This window comes from Eumetopias jubatus, unplaced genomic scaffold (genome assembly GCF_037043125.1).
Source record: "Eumetopias jubatus isolate StellerSeaLion01/CBP00866 unplaced genomic scaffold, mEumJub1_p1.0 scaffold_10, whole genome shotgun sequence".
In the NCBI taxonomy this organism is placed as follows: domain Eukaryota; kingdom Metazoa; phylum Chordata; class Mammalia; order Carnivora; family Otariidae; genus Eumetopias; species Eumetopias jubatus.
The window spans coordinates 74,634,779-74,655,807 of NW_028274816.1; the positions used below are offsets into that span (position 1 = coordinate 74,634,779).

Sequence of the window (21,029 nt, forward strand, 5' to 3'; positions counted from 1 at the left end):
GCACCCCCGCCCCTCGCCCGGGGGGAAATCTGCACAAACCCAGAACCACAAAAGGCCTCACGGGGGGGGGGGGGGGGGGCGGGGGGGGCGGGCTATGCCATTTGCAGAACAATGCAATCCCGGAAGTTGCTTACTTTTCCAGCAGTGAGAGCGTATCTTCATATTTCTGGGTCATTCGCTTTCCTTCGGCAGAGTCCATGCAACTATCCCCACAAAAGAGAAGAAATGGCATGCATTCAGAAGACGTCAAAAGAATGATCTAAGTAACCAACTGGAGCCTATAAAGAACAGATTGAATAGCTTCTTGGGCCGGTTTCCAAAAGCCCCTCAATGAGCCCGCCGCCTTCCTTGGGAACATCACCCACCGGCCACCAGAGGGCACCTGCACTTCCTGAAATTCAGGCAGCCCCCCAGGTGACAGGGGTGGTGGAACACGGCCACCACCCACCCCTAGCCCAGCCACTCACGCATGGGTAAGTGAAGTCCTTCCAAAATCTCAATGAAAGGGAAATTGAGACACGAGAGGAAAATTCTAGGTGTTTGCTGTATTTAAGGAAAAAAAACTATATAATATTATGCGTTATAACATTGTAACAGAACTATGTAACATTAAACAATGTTTTATATATGTGTATATACATATATAATAACACACCCACATACATTTCTCTGAAATCCTTCCAGAACATGGGATGACAAACCCTTCTACTCATTACTCATGGACGTGTCTAAACGAGGTTCCCCTCCCACCTCTTAGGCCCCCAAATGTGAGCACACCGATGCACATTCGTGCATGCATGCACGGACACACACACACACAGAGGCTTCCACGAGGATGCTGGGAGCCCCAGAGGAACGGAAGCGGAGTCTGGCTGCAGGCACTGTTACCCGCACCGTTACCTGCTTTTGATGCTCCTTTGCAACACAAAATGAAGAGACCAGCCTCTGGGGAAATTGGTGAAGTATCTGCACTTTTCAGGACCTTCACATGAACAGTGTCAGAGGGTCTGTTTTTGTTTGTTCTGCTGGCAAAATGAAGCTGCTTATTGCGAAGATTTTTAAAAATCTATTTGGTCTTTAAACTGATACAAGGTTTCTTCACCAGATCTCCTGAGCTTTCAGTGTAAGCCCTCATGCCTGCACAGAAAGCACTGGATTTCCTGGAGGGCTTTTTTTTTCTTCCAGTCGCTTAGTCCCCTTTCCTGGTGAATGAGCAGATGTGTCTGTCCAGGCAGCAAGGGGACGTGGAAAGGGCTTCGGACCAGGTGGGCCGGCTCCCCCCGCAGCCCTACCCTCATGAGCTGTGGGATTTCTGCAAGCTCCCAAACCCCAGATCTCAGTTTTGTTTCTGGAGGAGAAGGCAACCAGAGGGGACAACGGTTTCCCACACCAGGGCCCGTGCCAGGCGCCTGGAAGTTTGATAAATCACAGGAGTCAATGTACACTCCCCGTAGGTTCTACTTCCCTTCATGGTGAGGAATGGAAAACATTCTTAGGAACCCATTTGTATATACGGTTGACCCTTGAACAGCACGGGGGTTAGGGACGCCAACCTCCATGCAAAGATCTGCACATAACTTATGATTCCCTAAAAACCTGACTACTAATAGCAACTGTTGACCGGAAGCCTTCCCAATAACATAAATAGCCAACGAACACATATTTCCCACATTACATGCATTATATACTGTATGCTTACAATAAAGGAGACTAGGCAGAGGAAAACGTTAAGAAAATCATAAGGAAGAGAAAATACATTTACAGCACCGTAGAAACTCTGTCTAGGCAGCGCGCCCAGCAGCCCCCGGATCTGTCTCCTGCTTCAGCGGTGTGTGCCGGGGACAGACCTGGCACCACCCCTTCTTCCAGCCTCCCACCCCCCTCCGACCTGTTTCCCAATCTCAAGCTTTGGAACCATCTTCTCAGCCATCCCCTGAGCTTGGCTCCTTCTTGCTGACCAACCACGAGCTCCCAGGTTCATCAGATTTACTCCACCCACGTGGAGGCCACCGTTTGCCGCCTGGTCAGCCTACACCTGCAGACCACCTACACCTCCCTCCCTCCAGGCTTCTACTTCAATGATGTGGCCTAAGATGTGAAGGGTAAAACCTACGATGCCATGGAAGCTGCCGAGGAACTGGACAAGAACTTGAACCAGGTCCTTCCGGGTCCGCCGGCCCTGGGTTCTGCCTGCGCAGACCCCCACCTCCGTGAATCCCGGAGAACCACTTCCTAGATGAGCAGGTGAAACTTCTCAAGAAGACCATGAGCACCTGCCGCACCTCCGCAGGCTGGCTGCACCCACGCTGGGCTGGGCAGGTGGCTCTTCCCCTTGGAAGGGCTCACTCTCAAGCACTCCGAGGAGCTTCCGGAGCCTGGTGTCCTTGAGGGGTCCTTTTCGCATAGTCCCCTAGTGTCAGGGCTTCTGCCTGAATCTATCTTTCCCTGCATCCGCTAGGCAGGTTTTAACCACCCTGGAGCCCTTGCCCAAGCCCTGGACCAAATGGAAAAAATAAAACTTTGTAGCAAAAAAAAAAAAAGAAAAGAAAAGAAAGAAAGAAAAGAAAAAAAAATCTGGGTGTAAGTGAATCCACGCACAGTTCAAAACGTGTTGTTCAAGGGTCAGGTGTATGTGATAGGATACAGTACGATTGTGAATTCATTTTTAAACAAATGCGACTTCTCAGGGGAACTGTAAAAGACACTTTGGGGTGCCATTCAGATCCCTGCTCCAAGCCCGGGCACTCTTAACCACCCTTCCATCGCCATCGGCCGCTGATGTTGGCGGCTGATAAAGTGCAGCTGCCTCTCTCTCGGGGAACAGCGGCAGCCCCTCCCCTGGGCCAGCCCACATCCACCGGCAGGTCTGAGAAGATGAGGGCTCAGCAGCACTCAGGGCCAGGGTTCCTGTGGCTGGGGACTCCTGAGCCCCAGACTGTTCCAGTTCTTTCTGGGCTCGCCCTGGGAAGGTAGGCCTGTCTGTTTCCCCTCAGTTTCTTCCTCTGCAAAACAGAGCTCCGCTAGCTCAGGCCCCATCAGATGTTGCAAATGGATTGCCTGCTGGGCCCACCTGACCTGCAGGCCTGTTTATCTGATCTGTGCGCAGTTTGGGGAAAGGGGGGGGGATACTTGCTAATTCTAAAGTTGGCCACTTGACATCCACCTCCCAATTTTCAGCTTCTCTCGGAATCAGCAGATGGCTCATACTGAGTCTTGCTTTTCCACTGGGCGGCAACGGATGGGGCGGGGGTGACCCCCATTGGACCCCATCCTGGCTGTCTTGCATCATCTTCCGGGCCTCCGAAAGCGTTCAGTCTTACCACCTGGGCCAGACCATCCCTAAAGCCCTACCTGGTGCCAGAACACCTGTGAGACCAGTGTCTCCCCGTCAGTCCCTCTGTTTCTGTTTTGTTTGCCCTTCGAGCACCCTCGACACAGTTCTTTAGAAAGAGGGGTTCAGAGAGACTGCCCTTCCTCGAAGCATCCTGAACGCGATCCTGCAAACAGTTCTGTCTCTCCCTTCTAGCAGCTGAGGTGCTTCTGTACCTGGCTTGGCTTCCAGGCTCGGCTGAGCGGCAGGCCAACAGTTTCCAAACCTGGTCAACCTTCGGAATCGCAGCAAGGAGCTTGCTAAGGACATGGATTCATAGGCCCCACCCTGCTTCAAGATTCGGATTCTGGCGTGGGAGGTGAGGCCTAGGAATCTGCATTTAACAACAGCCCAGCGTACGCTAATAGGCAGAGTCCTCACACCACGCTTCAGGAAACTCAGGCTTCATTGTTTTCCCACAACCTTAGTAGAGGGGAGACGTGGTGTCAGAGATGTGTTGGTAGAACCCCACAGAGCTTGAAAAGCTTGACTCATTTACTTCTAGAAACCAATCTCATGGAGCAAGAAGAGACAGCCGGTCATCCTTTAAGCCTCAGTTGACACCAAGGGGCCCCCAATTAGTCCAAATGTATCGATCTCACTCCCGAATGTTTGCGCCCCCTCACCCCAAAATTCATATGTTGAAATCCTAACCCCCGATGGGATGGCATTAGGAGGTGGGGCCTTTGACAGGTGGTTAGGCCAAGAGGGGGGAGCTCTCACGAAGGGACTAGTATACAAGTTAAGTAGAGGCTCCACAGAGGTCCCCCACACCTCCTGCCCTAGGAGGACACAATAAGAAGGCAGCCATCTGGGGCGCCTGGGTGGCTCAGTCGTTAAGCGTCTGCCTTCGGCTCAGGTCATGATCGCAGGGTCCTGGGATCGAGCCCCACATCGGGCTCCCCGCTCTGCAGGAAGCCTGCTTCTCCCTCTCCCGCTCCCCCTGCTTGTGTTCCCTCTCTCGCTGTGTCTCTGTCAAATAAATAAAATCTTGAAAGAAAGAAAGAAAGAAAGAAAGAAAGAAAGAAAGAAAGAAAGAAAGAAAGAAAGAAAGAAAGAAGAGAGAAAAAAGGAAGGAAGAAAGAAAGAAAAAGAAAGAAAGGAAGGAAGAGGAGGAAAGGAAGGAAGGAAGGAAAGAAAGAAAGAAAGAAAAAAGAAAAGAAAAAAGAAAAGAAGCCATCTGTGAGCCGGGGTGGGCCCTCACCAGACACCACATCTGCCGGCACCGTGACCTTGGACCTTCCCAGCCTCCAGAGCTCTGGGAAATGTTTCTGGTGTTTGTAGACCACCTGGTCTATGGTATTCTGTGTAACAGCACAAATGGACTGAGATGCTGGTCTATTCCTGAGTATGCAGATGAAGATGAATTTTCATGCCTGAGCTGAGTGAGTTGCGTTTCTCCAACACTCAAAATTCCAGAGCAGGAGCTGAAGCCTAAACCGAACCCGCCTTTCAGGAACCAGTTACTCACGGATGGGAGATGCGCTTGAAGTTGTCAAAGGGCCCCTGGATGCGCTGCCTCAACTCCTGTGCCCAGCGGAGACCCCCGGCCACAGTGGGCATGTTCTTGTGCACCGATGAGAACCCTGGGGACACAGCACAGGCAGAATGAGTGAGGCCCTGGCCCCCAGCCCCCGCTCTGCCCAGGAACACCTCCCCCCAGTTACCCCGCGTTTTGCGTCCTGTGCCTTCACGTGCTAACGTCACCCTGGGCTCACACTGAGATGGGGGAGCTCCTGGGAGATCGCCGTGTAGGCTCGGGTACAGAGGAGTGACCTTGGGGAGAACATTAAATGCAGTCAGAGGATGGGGGTTCCCAGCTCGGCGCTCTCTGGCCTTCTGGCTCCATGCCAGTGACCTTCCACCTGGCGGTATCAGCTGCACCTAGGGGGCTCTTTAAAACTACTGATGCTTGGACCCGGATTTCGCCTTTCTGATTTAATCGGTCTGGGTGGGGCCTGGTCGTCTGTATTTTCCCAAAAGCTCTGGAGAGGAATTCAATTGTACATTCAGGGTTGAAAACCCTGCCTTCAACAGGCAATTTAATCCCGTTGGGCCTCTGGTTTTTTCACCTATAAAATGGGAATAATATCTTCCCTGCTTAATTTCCATGGTTTCTATGAGAATTCACTAAGGTTATGAGACAGGCCACGTGGATTGACCAGAGTTAGCAGAGTCTGGATAGCCTTTAGTCCATGCAGTGGGCTTCTTTGCTCATAATTAGTTGTCATGATTGAAGAAGAATTAGATTTTTTTTTTTTTTTTAAATCTCAGTTGGGGGCGCCTGGGTGGCTCAGTTGGTTAAGCGACTGCCTTCGGCTCAGGTCATGATCCTGGAGTCCCGGGATCGAGTCCCACATCGGGCTTCCTGCTCAGCAGGGAGTCTGCTTCTCCCTCTGACCTTCTCCCCTCTCGTGCTTTCTATCTCTCATTCTCTCTCTCTCTCAAATAAATAAATAAAATCTTTAAAAAAAATAAAAAATAAATCTCAGTTGGAAGATTTGGTGAGAATCAGCCACTGCTTCTAACTAGCAACTGAAGCTGAATAGTGGTCTCTTCCTTTATTTTGCCACAGACTCCACCACTCCCTGATATCTTATACTTAACCCAGATCTATACAGTCACTTTCTGCCTGAACTCCACGGTCGGCAAAATTCTACAATGACACTAACGACCCTCACCCTTGCATAATCCTCTTCTCATTACTGTGTTGGGAAACGGGCTACAATGAGAAAGCACTCCTGTGATGATGTTATGTTAGAGAGCAAAAGGGAAGTGATCCCAGGTGGGCCTGACTTAATTAGGTGAGTCCTCTAAAAGGAGAGCGTCTTCTCTGGTTGCTAGCAGAAGGAGAAGTCAGGGATTGGAAGCATGAGAAGGAGTCAGGGTGCCACTACCCGCTTGAGGATGGAGGTGGCCACATAGCCTGGCCACACGGCAAGGAAGGGGACTGGCTTCCAGTCACTAAGTGCCCCTGACCCCCAGGAATTGCAGACCTCAGGCCGACAGTCACAAGGAACTGGATTCTCCCAATAAAAGGAACTGGAAACTGGATTTCCCTCCCCCCCAATCCTCCTGATGAGAACTTGGCCTGGCTGACACTTTGATGTCAGCCCTGGGGCACTCCTGGTGGAGAACAAGGCACATCAAGCTGGGCTCTGACCTACAGAACTGTGAGCCAAAAGATGGGTGTTGTTTTCTTTAAGCCACAAACATCACAATAATTTGGTGGGCAGCAGTTGAAAACTAATAAGGCCTCAGAAGGCATGTGAGCTTTCAGATTCTGTATCGAACCAGAAGAAGGCATGACGATGATCCCACACGAAGCTGAGGCCAACAGATTTTCTGGCAATGACCTCCTACCTGGAATTAGTTCTTAATGACCTCGCTAGGAAACCTGCTTATCCACATAGTGGTCCTGCTACTCTCTTGCTTAAAAACCTTGGAGAAGTTCCTGGTGCCTGAATAATGAATTCCAGATTCCTAAATCTAGCCCCAAACTCCATGGCTCACCTGATCTCCCTCCATACACCTGCTATAGGCAGGTCCAACCGGTCACCTTCCACATCCTCTCCTTCATTCTCTGCTTCAGAGGCCTTCGCCACTTCTCCTTGGCCATCCATCCCCCCACCTTGCAGGGCTTGGCTCAAGGCCATCTACTCCACACGTGCTCCCTCAGATCTCCCAGCCACAAGCCATCTTATGCCGTTAATGATTCTTTATGACGCAAGCTGAACACTACTTCTGCTCCATGTTCTTGTTAATATCGTTCATACTAATGTGTTCTTTTCAGGATTAATTCGTTTATCCCTTACCCTGGACTGCCTCTGCCTATAGTGCCCACAAATGTGTCCACACCTAGCAAGGACTCAAGAAATATTTGTAGAGCTGAACTGGACTTGTGTTTGACTTTCAATCAGATAAGACAGGGCACCTAAGAATTGCCATAAAAAATGGAGAAATCACACCTCGGTGTGGTGCCACCCTTTGTCAGGCTCCTGCTGGTTCCTCCCTCCAGAAGCATGGCTGCTATGGCCTTGGAAGGGATCAGGAAGTTTTCTTGGGCATGTAAAACTCTACCGTGGAACTGAGGTATGTCGGAGATGAAGCAGCGTTGGCAACACTGACCAAGGGTCAGCTCCTACATATGCTAAGGTCTCAGCCAGAGGCAGGCAAGACCTCATTGCTCTGGGTCGGCCACCAATCTCAGCCCCAGACACAGGGAAATGCACAGTTTAGTGAATTCTGCAATTACCCAAGATGGTCTGAAATTTCGAGCAAGAAGGTTGCTCTTTCTTTTCTTAGAGAATATCATGGATCTCTCGTGGCCATTTCACAGATATAAGAGGAGCAAGTTGCACCCTTCCTGGTAACACAACTACCCTCATCCAAATCTGCAGGCAACAGACCTACCAAGTTCTGCCTCCTCCTGGACACGCTGACTGTACATCGCCCTCACTGTATCCAGGTCTTTGATGAACATCTGGATGAGCAGCAAGTATTTTTCAGATGCATCTTGTGCTACCAGCGGTCTTTCCAGGAGTTTCCCTGCTATATCCAGCAGCTGCAGAGGACACAGAGAAGAAAAGTCACAGATTCACCCTTTCTAAGGTTACACACATCCTGTGTCCTGGCTTTTCTTTCATATGTCCACCAACAGAAGAGGATCAAAAATTGTTATTGTGACTCTATCAATAATTATAAATAGGTGGATATTCATAGTGTGCCCCCTCTCCTTTACTTCTTTTTTTAAGATTTTATTTATTTGACAGAGAGAGTGAGTGCCCAAGTTGGGGGAGGGGCAGAGAGAGAGGGAGAAGCAGGGAGCCCAACGCGAGGCTCAATGCCAGGACCCTGAGATCATGACCTGAGCCAAAGTCAGACGCTTAACCGACTGAGCCACCTAGGCACCCCTTTCTCCTTTGTTTCTAAAGGGGAAGGAGTCCTGTCCGCTAAATTACCTGTCAAACCCTGATGTGTTGAAAGAATCTGAGTAAAGGGCCAAAAAAGAGAAAACTAAAGATGTCAGAGAGGTGAAGTTCTCCATTAAAAAAAGACCTAAAACAGAGGTGGAGGGTGAAGAAGCTAAGTGGGCTGGGTATTGGGGAGAATGTGGAAGGCTAAAATTTGAGGGTGGGAGCAAGAACTAATTCTGGAACTAATTTCTGGAATGAGTTCAGATGCTTGGAGAGGAACCCTACTAGTGTTCCCATATTATTTAGGGAGCCGCACTATTTATAAAAGGTTGTGTGCATCTACACTCAATGGCTAACGAAGCCTGACCCGCTGGGTCACCTGGTATCCTAGGATAGCGCAGACTCACCCATCTGAGGGTTGAGCCTCTTCTATGATTGTCCCACTGGTCACTGAAGCTACCTGAGGACATTTCCAGCGACTAGAAACTTATCCACTTCTCAAGGAAGTCCATTCCACCTTTTAATAGCCAAAATCTGACTCCTGGTAAATGCCACTGACCAATCCTGGTTCTAATCCTTAAGCCTTTACAGAGTAAGTTCTTTTGTAGTTTACGGAAGGTCGATCATGTGCTACAAAAGTGTCATGTCTCATGACAAGTCTCACTCAGAATACTCACTATGCAGCCATTTGTCTACTCATCATCCTAAGCCACCTCCCTGTTCTTCTTCCATATTACTCCTGCCCTGCAATAAAGGGCAAGGGTACAGTCTTCTTATTCTAGTTGCTAGTAGCTGACTCCTATAACCAGTTACTCTGGGTTTGCTCCAGCTTGAATCAACCTGGCAGCACTGGTTAAACAGCAGGGTGCAACAGAGCCATGGATTCAGGGTGGTGACCATAGTAGATGTCTCCACTTTTAATGGCCACCCTACTGATAAGACCCAAAGAGAGCATTCCAGAATAAACCCTTTAAAAAAAAAGTTTATGTATTTATTTAAGTAATCTCTACACCCGACATGGGGCTCAAACCATGACCCCGAGATCAAGAGTCACATGCTCTTCTGTGGGAAAGAGAGACCAAAAGTAACAAAGACTAGAAAGGAACAGAGACAGGGCACCTGGATGGCTCAGTTGGTTAGGCGACTGCCTTCAGCTCAGGTCATGATCCTGGTGTTCCAGGATCGAGTCCTGCATCGGGCTCCCTGCTCGGCAGGGAGTCTGCTTCTCCCTCTGACCCTCCCCCCTCTCATGTGCTCTCTCTCTCAAATAAAATAAATAAAATCTTTAAAAAAAAAAGAATGGAACAGAGACAATATACAGGAATAGTGACTTTATAGGTAATAAAATGGCACTAAATTCATATCTTTCAATAATTACTCTGAGTGTAAGTGCCCTACAGTTCTCTAATCAAAAGACACATGGTATCAGAATGGATAAAAAACAAGACCCATTGATACGTTGCTTACAAGAGGCTCCTTTTGGACCCAAAGACACCTCTAGATTGAAAGTAAGTGCGTGCAGAACCACTTATCATGCTGATGGACATGGAAAGAAAGCCGGAGTAACCATACTTATATCAGACAAACTAGATTTTAAACCAAAGACTATAATAAGAGATGAAGAAGGACACTATATCATAATAAGTGGGTCTATACAACAAGAAGATCTAACAATTGTAAATACTTATGCCCCTAACTTGGGAGCAGCCAAATATATAAGTCAATTAATAACAAACTTAAAGAAACTCATTGATGATAATACAATAATAGTAGGGGACCTTAACAACCACCCCACAGCAATGGACAGATCATCTATACAGAAGATCAACATGGAAACCAGGGCTTTGAATGACACATTGGGCCATATAGACATCCTAAAGCAGCAGAACATGCGTTCTTTTTGAGTGCATATGGAACATTCTCCAGAATAGATCACAAACTGGGTCACAAATTGGGACTCAATGATACAAAAATTTTGAGATCATACCATGCGTATTTTCAGACCACAACACTATGAAACTTGAAGTCAACCACAAGAAAAAATTTGGAAGGACCATAAGTACATGGAGGTTAAAGACCACCCTACTAAAGAATGAATGGGTCAACCAGAAAATTAAAGAAGAATTTAAAAACTACATGGGAGCAAATGAAAATGAAAACACGACAGTCCAAAACCTTTGGGATGCAGCAAAGAGTGTCCTAAGGCCTGCAACACAGGCCTTCCCCAACAAGCAAAAAGTCTCAAATATACAACCTAATCCTACACCTAAAGGAGCTGGAAAAAGAACAGTACATAAAGCCTAAGTCCAGCAGGAGAAGGGAAATAATAAAGATTAGAGCAGAAATCAATTTTATAGAAATGAAAAGAACAATAGAACAGATCAACGGAACTAGGAGCTGGTTCTTTGAAAGAATTAACAAAATTGATAAACCCCAAGCCAGATGTATGAAAAAGAGAAAGGACCCAAATAAATAAAATCATGAATGAAAGAGGAGAGATCACACCAACACTGCAGAAATATAAACAATTATAAGAGAATATTATGAGCAATTATATGCCAACAGATTAGGCAGTCTGGAAGAAATGGATAAATTCCTAGAAACATATAAACTACCAAAACAAACAGGAAGAAATAGAAAATTTAAACAGACCCATAACCAGCAAAGAAATTGAATCAGTAATCAAAAATCTCCCAAACAAACAGGAGTCCAGGACCAGATGGCTTCCTAGGGGAATTCTACCAAACATTTAAAGAAGGTTTAATATCTATTCTTCTGAAACTGTTCCCAAAAATATAAATGGAAGGAAAACTCCCAAACTCATTCCATGAGGCCAGCATTACCTTGATTCTAAAACCAAAGACCTCACTAAAAAGGAGAATTACAGACCAACATCCCTGATGAACATGGATGCCAAAATTCTCAACAAGATACTAGTTAATCAGATCCATCAGTACATTAAAAGAATTATTCACCATGACTAAGTGGGATTTATTCCTGGGCTGCAAGGTTGGTTCAACATCTGCAAGTCAATCAACATGATACACCACATTAACAAAAGAAAGAACAAGAACCCTATGATCCTCTCACTAGATGCAGAAAAACCATTTGGCAAAACAGAGCATCCTTTCTTGATCAAAACCCTCAACAAAGTAGGGAACATACCTCAACATCATAAAGGCCATATAAAAAAGACCCACCATGAATATCATTCTCAATGGAGAAAAACTGAGAGCTTTTCCCCTAAGGTCAGGAACATGACAGAGATGTCCACTCTCACCACTGCTGTTCAACATAGTACTAGAAGTCCTAGCCTCAGCAATCAGACGGACAACAGAAAGAAATAAAAGATGTCCTAATAGGCAAGAAGTAGTCAAACTTTCATTCTTCGGGGACGATGTGATACTCTATGTAGAAAACCTGAAAGACTCCACCAAAAAATTGCTAAAACTGATAGAGGAATTCAGCAAAGTTGCAGGATATAAAATCAATGCACAGAAGTCTGCTGCATTTCTATACACCAACAATGAAGCATCAGAAAGAGAAATCAAGGAATTGATCCCATTTACAATTGCACCAAAACCACAAGATAGCTAGGAATAAACCTAACTGAAGAAGTAAAAGATCTGTACTCTGAAAACTATAGAACACTTATGAAAGAAATTGAGGAAGACACAAAGAAATGGAAAAACATTCCATGCTTATAGATTGGAAGAACAAACACTGTTAGAATGTCTGTACAACCCAAAGCCATCTATACACTCAATGCAATCCCTATCAAAATAACACCAGCATTTTTCACAGAGCTGGAACAAACAATTTTAAAATTTGCATGGAACCAGAAAAGACCCTTAATAGCCAAAGGAATGTTGAAAAAGAAAACCAAAGCTGGAGGCATCACAATTTCAGGCTTTGAGCTCTATTACAAAGCTGTAATCATCAAGACAGTATGGCTCTGGCACAAAAAAACACAGATAGATCAATGGAACAGAGTAGAGAACCCAAAATGGGCCCTCAATTCTATGGTCAACTAATCTTTGACAAGGCAAGAAAGAGTATCCAATGGAAAAAAAGTGTCTCTTCAACAAGTTGGTGGGAAAATTGGACAGCCACATGCAGAAGAATGAAATTGGACCACTTTCTTACACCATACACAAAAATAAACTCAAAATGGATGAAAGACCTAAATGTGATACAGGAATTCATTAAAATCCTAGAGGAGAACCTAGCAACCTCTTTGACTTCAGTCGTAGCAACTTCTTGCTAGACATGTCTCCAAGGCAAGGGAAACAAAAGCAAAAATGAACTCTTGGGACTTCATCAAGATAAAAAGCATCTGCACAGCAAAGGAAACAATCAACAAAACTAAATGGCAACCTACAGAATGGGAGAAGATATTTGCAAATGTCTTATCAGACAAAGGACTAGCATCCAAAATCTATAAAGAACTCACCAAACACAACACCCCAAAACGAAAAAATCCAGTCAAGAAATGGGCAGAAGACAGGAACAGACATTTCTCCAAAGAAGACATACAAATGGACAACAGACACGTGAACAAATACTCAACATCACTTGGCATCAGTGAAATGCAAACCAAAACCACAATGAGATGGTTTTGATTTGCAAATCAAAACCACAAAAACACCTCACACCTGTCAGAAGGGCCAAAATTAACAACAACCGATGTTGGTGAGGATGCGGAGAAAGGGGAACCCTCTTATACTGCTGGCGGGAATGCAAGATGGTGCAGCCACTGTGTAAAACAGTATGGAGTTTCCTCAAAAAGTTGAAAATAGAGCTACCCTACGACCCAGCAATTGCACTACTAGGTATTTATCCAAAGGATATGAACATAGTGACCTGAAAGGGCACCTGCACCCCAATCTTTATAGCAGTAATGTCCATGATAGCCAAACTGTGGAAAGAGCCCAGATGTCCACTGACAGATGAATGGATAAGAAGATGTGGTACACACACACACACACACACACACACACACACACACACACACACACACACTGGAATATTATTCAGCCATCAAAAAAAATGAAATCTTACCACTTGCGACGACGTGGATAGAACTAGAGGGTATTATGCTAAGTGAAATAAGTCATAGAAAGACAAACACCATATGATTTCACTCATATGCAGAATTTAAGAAACAAAACAGATGAACAAAGGGGACGGGAAGGAAGAATAAAGTAAGATAAAAACAGAGAGGGAGGCAAAATAAGAGACTCTTTTTCTTAAAAGACTTTATTTATTTATTTGAGAGAGAGAGAATGAGAGACAGAGAGCATGAGAGGGAGGAGGGTCAGAGGGAGAAGCAGACTCCCTGCTGAGCAGGGAGCCCGACGTGGGACTCGATCCTGGGACTCCAGGATCATGACCTGAGCCGAAGGCAGTCGCTTAACCAACTGAGCCACCCAGGCACCCAAAATAAGAGACTCTTAACTACAGGAAACAAACTGAGGGTTGCTGGAGGGGAGAGGCGTGGTGGGATGGGGTAACCGGGTGATGGGCGTTAAGGAGGGCACATGGTGTAATGTGCACTGGGTGTTATATGCAACTGATGAATCACTAAATTCTACCCCTGAAACGAATATTACACTATGTTAACTAACTTGAAATTAAAATTAAAGTTAAAAAAAAAAGAGTTGCATGCTCTTCTTTTTTAAAATTTTTATTGTTATGTTAATCACCATACATTACATCATTAGTTTGTGATGTAGTGTTCCATGAATGTTTGTGCATAACACCTTGTGCTCCACGCAGAACGTGCCCTCTTTAATACCCATCACCAGGCTAACCCATCCCCCCACTCCCCTCCCCTCTAGACCCCTCAGTTTGTTTTTCAGAGTCCATCGTCTCTCATGGTTCGTCTCCCCCTCCGATTTATTCCCCTTCATTCTTCCCCTCCTGCTATCTTCTTCTTTTTTTTTCTTAACATAGATTGCATTATTTGTTTCAGAGATACAGATCTGTGATTCAACAGTCTTGCACACTTCACAGCGCTCACCATAGCACATACCCTCCCCAATGTCTATCACCCGGCCACCCCATCCCTCCCACCCCCAACCACTCCAGCAACCCTCAGTTTGTTTCCTGAGATTAAGAATTCCTCATATCAGTGAGGTCATATGATACATGTCTTCTGACTAAGCCAGCCAGGCACCTCCAGATAAACTCTTTTGAAAAGTATTTTTACATCGCTGTGTTTCTAGAAAAGCATTAATAATCAACCTGAGAAGCCCGATTCTGCTCAGTCTTTTTCCCTAGCTAGTTCACCCACAATACCTCTCTACTGGACTGACAGGAACAATTGCTCTCTGCAAGGAACAAAACAGCGGGAAGAGGATCCTTGCCCTCCTTTGCTGAGGGTGGGGGGCGAATGGAGCACAGCTGCACTCCCCACCCTACTGAACAAACCTTGAAGGCATGCTCCAAATCAAGGGCATCATCAAAGGCTTGACTGAAGACAGCCCCCAGTCTTCGGTCAAGATCTTCTACTCTTCGGTTAAATTCACACACGTCATTTTCGAATTCCTGAAGAGACGTCATGTGGACAGAAGACAAACATGATTTCCACTATGCTCTTTACTACATTCTGTGTCCTTGAATCGGCTATGCCAAGGATTCATTGTAATTTTCTAAACTACACCTTGGCATCGATTAGTTTTTGCTCATGTAGACAATTACCCTATTCTTGCAGTATTGTCTTCCTAGACAGTAGGCAAAAGGGTAAAGTGAGTCAGATGGGAGGCTGTCACTGTGTCACTCCCTCTCAGAGCCCCTCCCCTCTCCTACCTCCCGAAGCCACAAGGCCAGCTCATACCACCCCAAAGTCCACCCTGGCAGTAACAGCGCTAGCAAGGAGGCTAGTCTATCATTCCCACCTACACTCCTTCCTCCCCCAACTCAAAATCCCATATTTTTTTTTTTTTGAGTGTAAACAAACTAATCTGGCCATTAGAAGAAAAGCAAGCCAATTAAACGAATTCCCACGATTTCTTCGAAGTACACTTTAATTGGTTAGAGACGGCAGCTAGCCATTGTTCCTTCGGTTGCCAAATTTAGCAAATAAAGTTGTAAGACACCCAGTTCAATTTAAATTTCAGATCAACAGTGAATATATACATATATTTTGAGTGTAAGCATGTCTCAATTATTGCCTTTCATTGGACAGCCCAAAGTGTGTTCTCTTTCTTAGAATGTACAAATTTCCCAAGAAACTTGGTTAACTAAAATCTCTAATCTGAGCGATCATTAGCTGTTATTATTGCATTACAACACTGATGCATAGTCTTACAAAAAGACAAAAATAGAAAAGCATAGCATTTTTCTCCATCCCAAACCCAACCACACTAACATTTTAGTACATGTCCCTGTGTGTAGGATTTAGTGTGTTGTTATTTTATCATTTGGTAGGAAACACATGGTATATACCCTGCTTTGTTACCTGCCCCCCCCCCTTTTTTTCCCTATTGCAGACTCATGGAATTTTTAGAAAGTGATATCTTCTAGGTTTGGCCAACTAACCCCCCACTGTCTGAAGGTGCTCAGAGCAGATTTCTGCTCAATTCCCTTCTCCTCTTCCCCTCATATACTCTTGCAATGCCTTCTCCCATAATTCAGTCACTCCTTTCTCAGCATTCCATTCCCTGTCTCTGTACTGACTTTTGCTGCTTTTTTTCCTGCTGCAGGCTTGGACCCACAAGTCTCAGATGTCCCCAGCTACAGGTGACATGTGGGCTCTTGTGTCCTTGATCCTGGACACTGCAACTCTGGCTCTTTCCTCCTCTTGAGGACTCCCTCGGGAACCAGGGCCATAGGAAATACACAGGGAAAATGCAAGTAAACACCCAGACCTTCCTGCCTGGAGGCATCTGAGAAAAAGAAAAAAGCTTACAAGTAAGCCTTTCCAAGCCTCACCATGCTCCGGGGGTCCAAGCAGTCATAGGAGGACTCTGAAAAGACCCTGTACATCTCTTGAAATCCATCGTACATTTGCTGGACCTGCTGACTCAGGGCATTCCCTCTGATGCCACTAAATTCAAGCTTTCCCAGTTGGTGGAAATCCAGGGCTGTGTTCAGGAGATCCTGCAGGGACAATTCACAAAATAGTCAAAATGGTAACAACAGGGGGCGCCTGGGTGGCTCAGTTGGTGAAGTGTCTGCCTTCGGCTCAGGTCACAATGCCAGGGCCCTACTTCTCCCTCTCCCTTCGCCCCTCCCCCTTCTTGTACTCTCTCTGTTTCTCTCTCAAATAAATAAATAAAATGGTTAAAAATAAAATAAAATAATAACAACAGTAGCAGCAGCAGATAACATTCACATTAGTATCAGGAAGGACTAGAAATCATGGGGGGGGCGGGTGGTTGCTTAGGAAAATATGAAGGCTGATTAGTATCGGGACCTTATTATCAGATTGGGTTGGTATAAATAACCCTTGGTGAAACTCACTAACAAAGCAAAGAGAAAGTACACATAAATAAAATTGACACAAACCAAAAAAAAAAAAAAAATCAAATTTATGCCTCAGCCTCTTTCCGTGTTCTCGAATAAATAATAAAACTTAACAACATTATTTGTGTGATGGGTAGCTTTACTTCCGATTTTTAAAAAAATCCATTTCAAAGGGAGCGTGTCATCTAGTTCTAGAAGGACAGCTATCTTAGGGCATACTGATGGAAAGCGGACCCTCCAAATAGTCTCTAGCACAAGCCAAAGAGGGAGACACCACCACTCCCGCCGAGAAAAGTCAAGTGCAGGGTGCTCTTGCCAGCGTCTGCAGCCACGGGACCCCGTGTGGCCGGCTGGGTGACAGAGGCAATTACATGACATCTTTGTGTTGGGCTTCTTCATCTGTAACAGGGTAATAATAGTGGGAGTGAAGTAAGTCAGTGCTGGCTTAGGCTTTAGGCCAGTGCCTGGCACAGACTTAGTACGCAGTAAGTGTGTATTACTGTCACTGTGGTCATTGACAGGGCAGTGTCCCCGCCGTGGTCAGAATTAAGTGACAGGTGGACAGCCCAGAGCCTCAGGGAGGACCCCCTCCCAAGCCCCCAGGAGCCGCTTCATCTGACAGGAGCCTCCAGAACACACTAACATGACAGATTGTATTTATCTCTCACGAATACCCATCTGAAATCACAGAACCTGCCAACCAAGACTCTGTTACAACTTCCAGTGTAGGCGCACACGTCTTCAACAGGAGAGAGGAAGACAATAATGCCCTTTGGGTGGTCTTGGCACACATTTGGTGTGGACCCCCGAGAGGGGGCCTTCTACCCTGAGGGAATCTGAAGAGCAGGTAGAGGGAACACTGTGTTACAGGGCAGAAAACCCAGCGGGTCCTGGTTCCACTCCAGGAAGTCCCTGCTGCCAAGGGCCACCACTGCGGGTAGACCAGTCAGCCCTAGTGAAAGCCTGCCCAACTCCTTTCTCTCTCGCTGGGACACCAAGTCCCGTCATAGCGACACAGGCACCAGGAAGTGCTAAGATGGGGCTGATTTGACCCACGTTGCCAGAAGGGTACCTCGAAGCCTGGGGCAGCCCATCTAACAACCTTTGTAGTTGGCTGTGCTTAGGCATGTTTGTCAGCAAGCAGCTCCAGTCGGGGAGGAGAGAAGAGGAGAGAACCAGCCAAGGAAGAGGAAGGAAGACATCCACCTGGACCAGGGGCTCTTGCCTCTGATGGTGGGAAATGGGGCAGTCTTTATTTAAAAACACGGTTCAACTTTACACACAGGGAGGAAAACAGGAATGAATTTGATTTAAATGAAACTGACTTAAATAGTAAATCAAATCATTCAAAAAGTGCTTAGTTGTAATCAGTGTGATAGGAGAAAGGTATTTGTGCTATGGAATGTCACCTGGATACTTATATTTCCTAATTCCGTGGAATTTCATTTTCAATTTTTAAGAAAATACTCTCTAACCACGTTAAAAGACAGATGCATCTCGACAGGTTTGATGACATCGGAAAACTAGATGCTATTTTGTTGCACTATTTTAGTCTCAAGGATACTTGAAGCAGGGTCTTGGGCCCCAGGAATACCATGGTATCTTCAGCCCCTGGGAGTCCTAGATGCCGAAGAAACATTTGTTGAATGAAAAACTACATGATCTGTAAACTCGCACTTAGCTACAGCACCTCCAGAAGGCGACAGGTCGGCAGAGAACCTAGGAACCAGGGACTCCAGAGCAATTGGAGAAAATAAGAAAAATTAGACAAGAAAAGAACATTACATAGCATGGTGGGATTGTGCCTTTAAGTGTTTGAAGGGCCTCGGTCAAGTGCAAGGCAGAACCTAGCATGGTCCTACTCAGAGGGCAGAAATAAGGCAAATGAGGGAAGAGGAAAAAAAGTGGATTTGGCCTCAACTTGCAGGTTGCATCTGTAACATGTCTTGTACTTGACCATGTTGACCTATCCGAAATGGCAGTTTCATGTGGTTCCACTTAATAAAACAGAACCGTCTCATGGCTAGAAATGCCCGACTATAGAATGGAGCACTAAGAGAGGTAGTGAGCTCTCCACCACGGCAGGGATTTTAGGAGAAGTATAACCTCAGAGGCATTGTAGAGAAGATTCCTGAATCAGGCAGAAAGTTGTCTCCCAACTGTGGAAACAGATGCCTTGTAACGATGGTTGACTACAAGTTTGATTCTTAACATATTTGAACATCAGTTCTCTTCGTTGTTTATTTAGAAATCCTCACAAGACAGATAAAAGGCAATTCAAGCCAATATGAGGCTTAACTGACACTTAAAAATATCTTAGGATCAAGGGCCCGAAGTCCTTGGGTCCACCCAACCCTGCTTGGGCCCTATTCTTTGCAACGACGAGCAACCTTTAATAGGAGTGATGTGGGGGAGGGCTCCATTTGTGCTGTGGCCCCGTGAGGCATGGAGTCGAAAGCCGGGATAATGACCAGCCCCACAAACACAAGCCTGGTCTCGAAGGAGAGGTCACGCCACCTATCTTAAAAGAAATGTCTTCAGAATTCATTAAGGGAGAGCACAAAGCAGGCATTCACAGATGAAAATCTTGAAAGGTCGCTGGGTAAAAGACTGTTTTCTTTACCTTTCGACAGAGGCCGACCTTATGCAGCTAATGGTCTCCTACGTGGCCACATGCTCTGGCCAGGCTGAAAGGGAAGCCGCCCCAATTAGGCTCAGAATGAAGGAGGCAGCAGAATGGCTGCAGATGGTGGAAGGAGCGGAGAAACTCGGTGCATATTAGGTCAGCTGATTACCTCTCTCCTTGCTAATCACCTCGCATAAAGCCTCAGCAGGAAATCATTTTGTCTCCAAGTGAATCACAGCTTTACAGCAATTTGATAATGAAAGAAATGAGGTTCTCTCCAAGCTGCTTAGGACACTGTTTTGTAGGGAAGAGGCTGCAGGCAGAAACAGAAACAGGGGGTCTGCAGGCTCTCCATGACTAGGGCACAAAAATGAACCCCGCGCAGGGTGTGTATGCACGTGTGTGTGTGTGTGCGTGTGTGTGTGCGTGTGCGTGTGTGCACGTGTGTGCGCGCGTGCACGTGTGTGTGCATGTGTGTGCGCGCGCGTGTGTATATGCACTGTGCGTGTGTGTACGCACGTGTGTGTGTGTGCGCACGTGCACGTGTGTGTGTGTGCGTATGTGTGTGTGCGCACGCGCGCGCGCTGGAGCACCAAATTGGGAGGCAGGGTGAGGGAGGGAATCAAGAGGCAGCGGAACCCCTTTTTCCCCTTTGAATTTTGACTGTTCCAATTGCAGATTTTATATACTTTTGGGATTTCCTTAGGAAGTCATAAAGTCCAAGAACTAAGGACCTTTCACGCACGGGGGGTAGGTTATAATTTGACCCAAATGGGTTATTTAGAAAAAAAGAGGTAGGGATCAGGTGGTAGAAACTGGGTACAAAAAGGCATAATCGAGTGTATGAGGGCAAAAGAAAAGCCCCAAGTCAGTTTGAAACCCTCTCAACGCAGGACACAGGGATGGGGACCTTCGGGGCTCCCTGGGAGATTCACAACTTTGCTGGAAAGATACTATGTCCCTGGCTGCAAACGCCAGCCAAATCTCCCTGCGCCCTGGGACCACAGGCAGGTGAGTTTACGAGTCACACTTAGCGAGGGCACGGATGCCCAGCTCTGGCTGAATGTCGGCGGCCCGCCGGAGCAGGAGATAGGCTCCTGAAACATGTCAGTGCTTCATTTTCCTGTTCTTCCTTTCCCTCCCTGAGGGCTGGCTCCATCAGAGCTCAGCTGTATCCTGGCGGGAGTGGGGGTGGGGGGAGGGGGAGGTTAAGCTGAGAGAACACAATCCCTCTGCACGCTCAGACCTGCGGATTCTGCTCAGCAACTTACAGCTCCCCCAGCCCCCTCCTCGCCCAGCCCCCACTTTTGTTTTAGCAGGTGCCCAGAGGGAAGAGGCCATCTGCACAATAAAACTTTCCTGTGCCAAAGAGCAGGGAGAAAAGCAATACAAAGCAGAGGGGAAGAAATCCAAGGGAGCTGCAGGGATGAAAAGCCAGCCTTTTTACAACATAACCCCGGCCATGGGCGTGCAGAAAGGTAAAGGTACGGGTGTCATTTCACTAACGTGGCTTCGTGTATCTGTTAATTCCTGCTGCCCACGTCTCGGTGGCCACATGTTAGAACAGCAAGATGAAGAAGGTGAGGTTCGTGTTAATTCTTGCTGGAAAGAAGCAGATTAATCCCGTTTCAAAAGGGCACTGATCACA

General features: G+C 46.4%; 1 protein-coding gene across 1 annotated transcript in view; it reads right to left on the bottom strand.

The window, feature by feature from the left end:
- The window catches only part of DNAH9 (dynein axonemal heavy chain 9), a 371,410-nt gene that overhangs the window by 329,574 nt on the left and 20,807 nt on the right, over nucleotides 1-21,029 (bottom strand). Inside the window, exons 7-11 of the mRNA XM_088027042.1 lie at nucleotides 16,222-16,389; nucleotides 14,719-14,835; nucleotides 7,784-7,934; nucleotides 4,842-4,956; nucleotides 135-203 (exon numbers count right to left, since the gene is read on the bottom strand). Coding sequence (XP_087883168.1) covers nucleotides 135-203; nucleotides 4,842-4,956; nucleotides 7,784-7,934; nucleotides 14,719-14,835; nucleotides 16,222-16,389 — 620 coding nt within the window. The remainder of the gene's footprint in view (nucleotides 1-134; nucleotides 204-4,841; nucleotides 4,957-7,783; nucleotides 7,935-14,718; nucleotides 14,836-16,221; nucleotides 16,390-21,029) is intronic.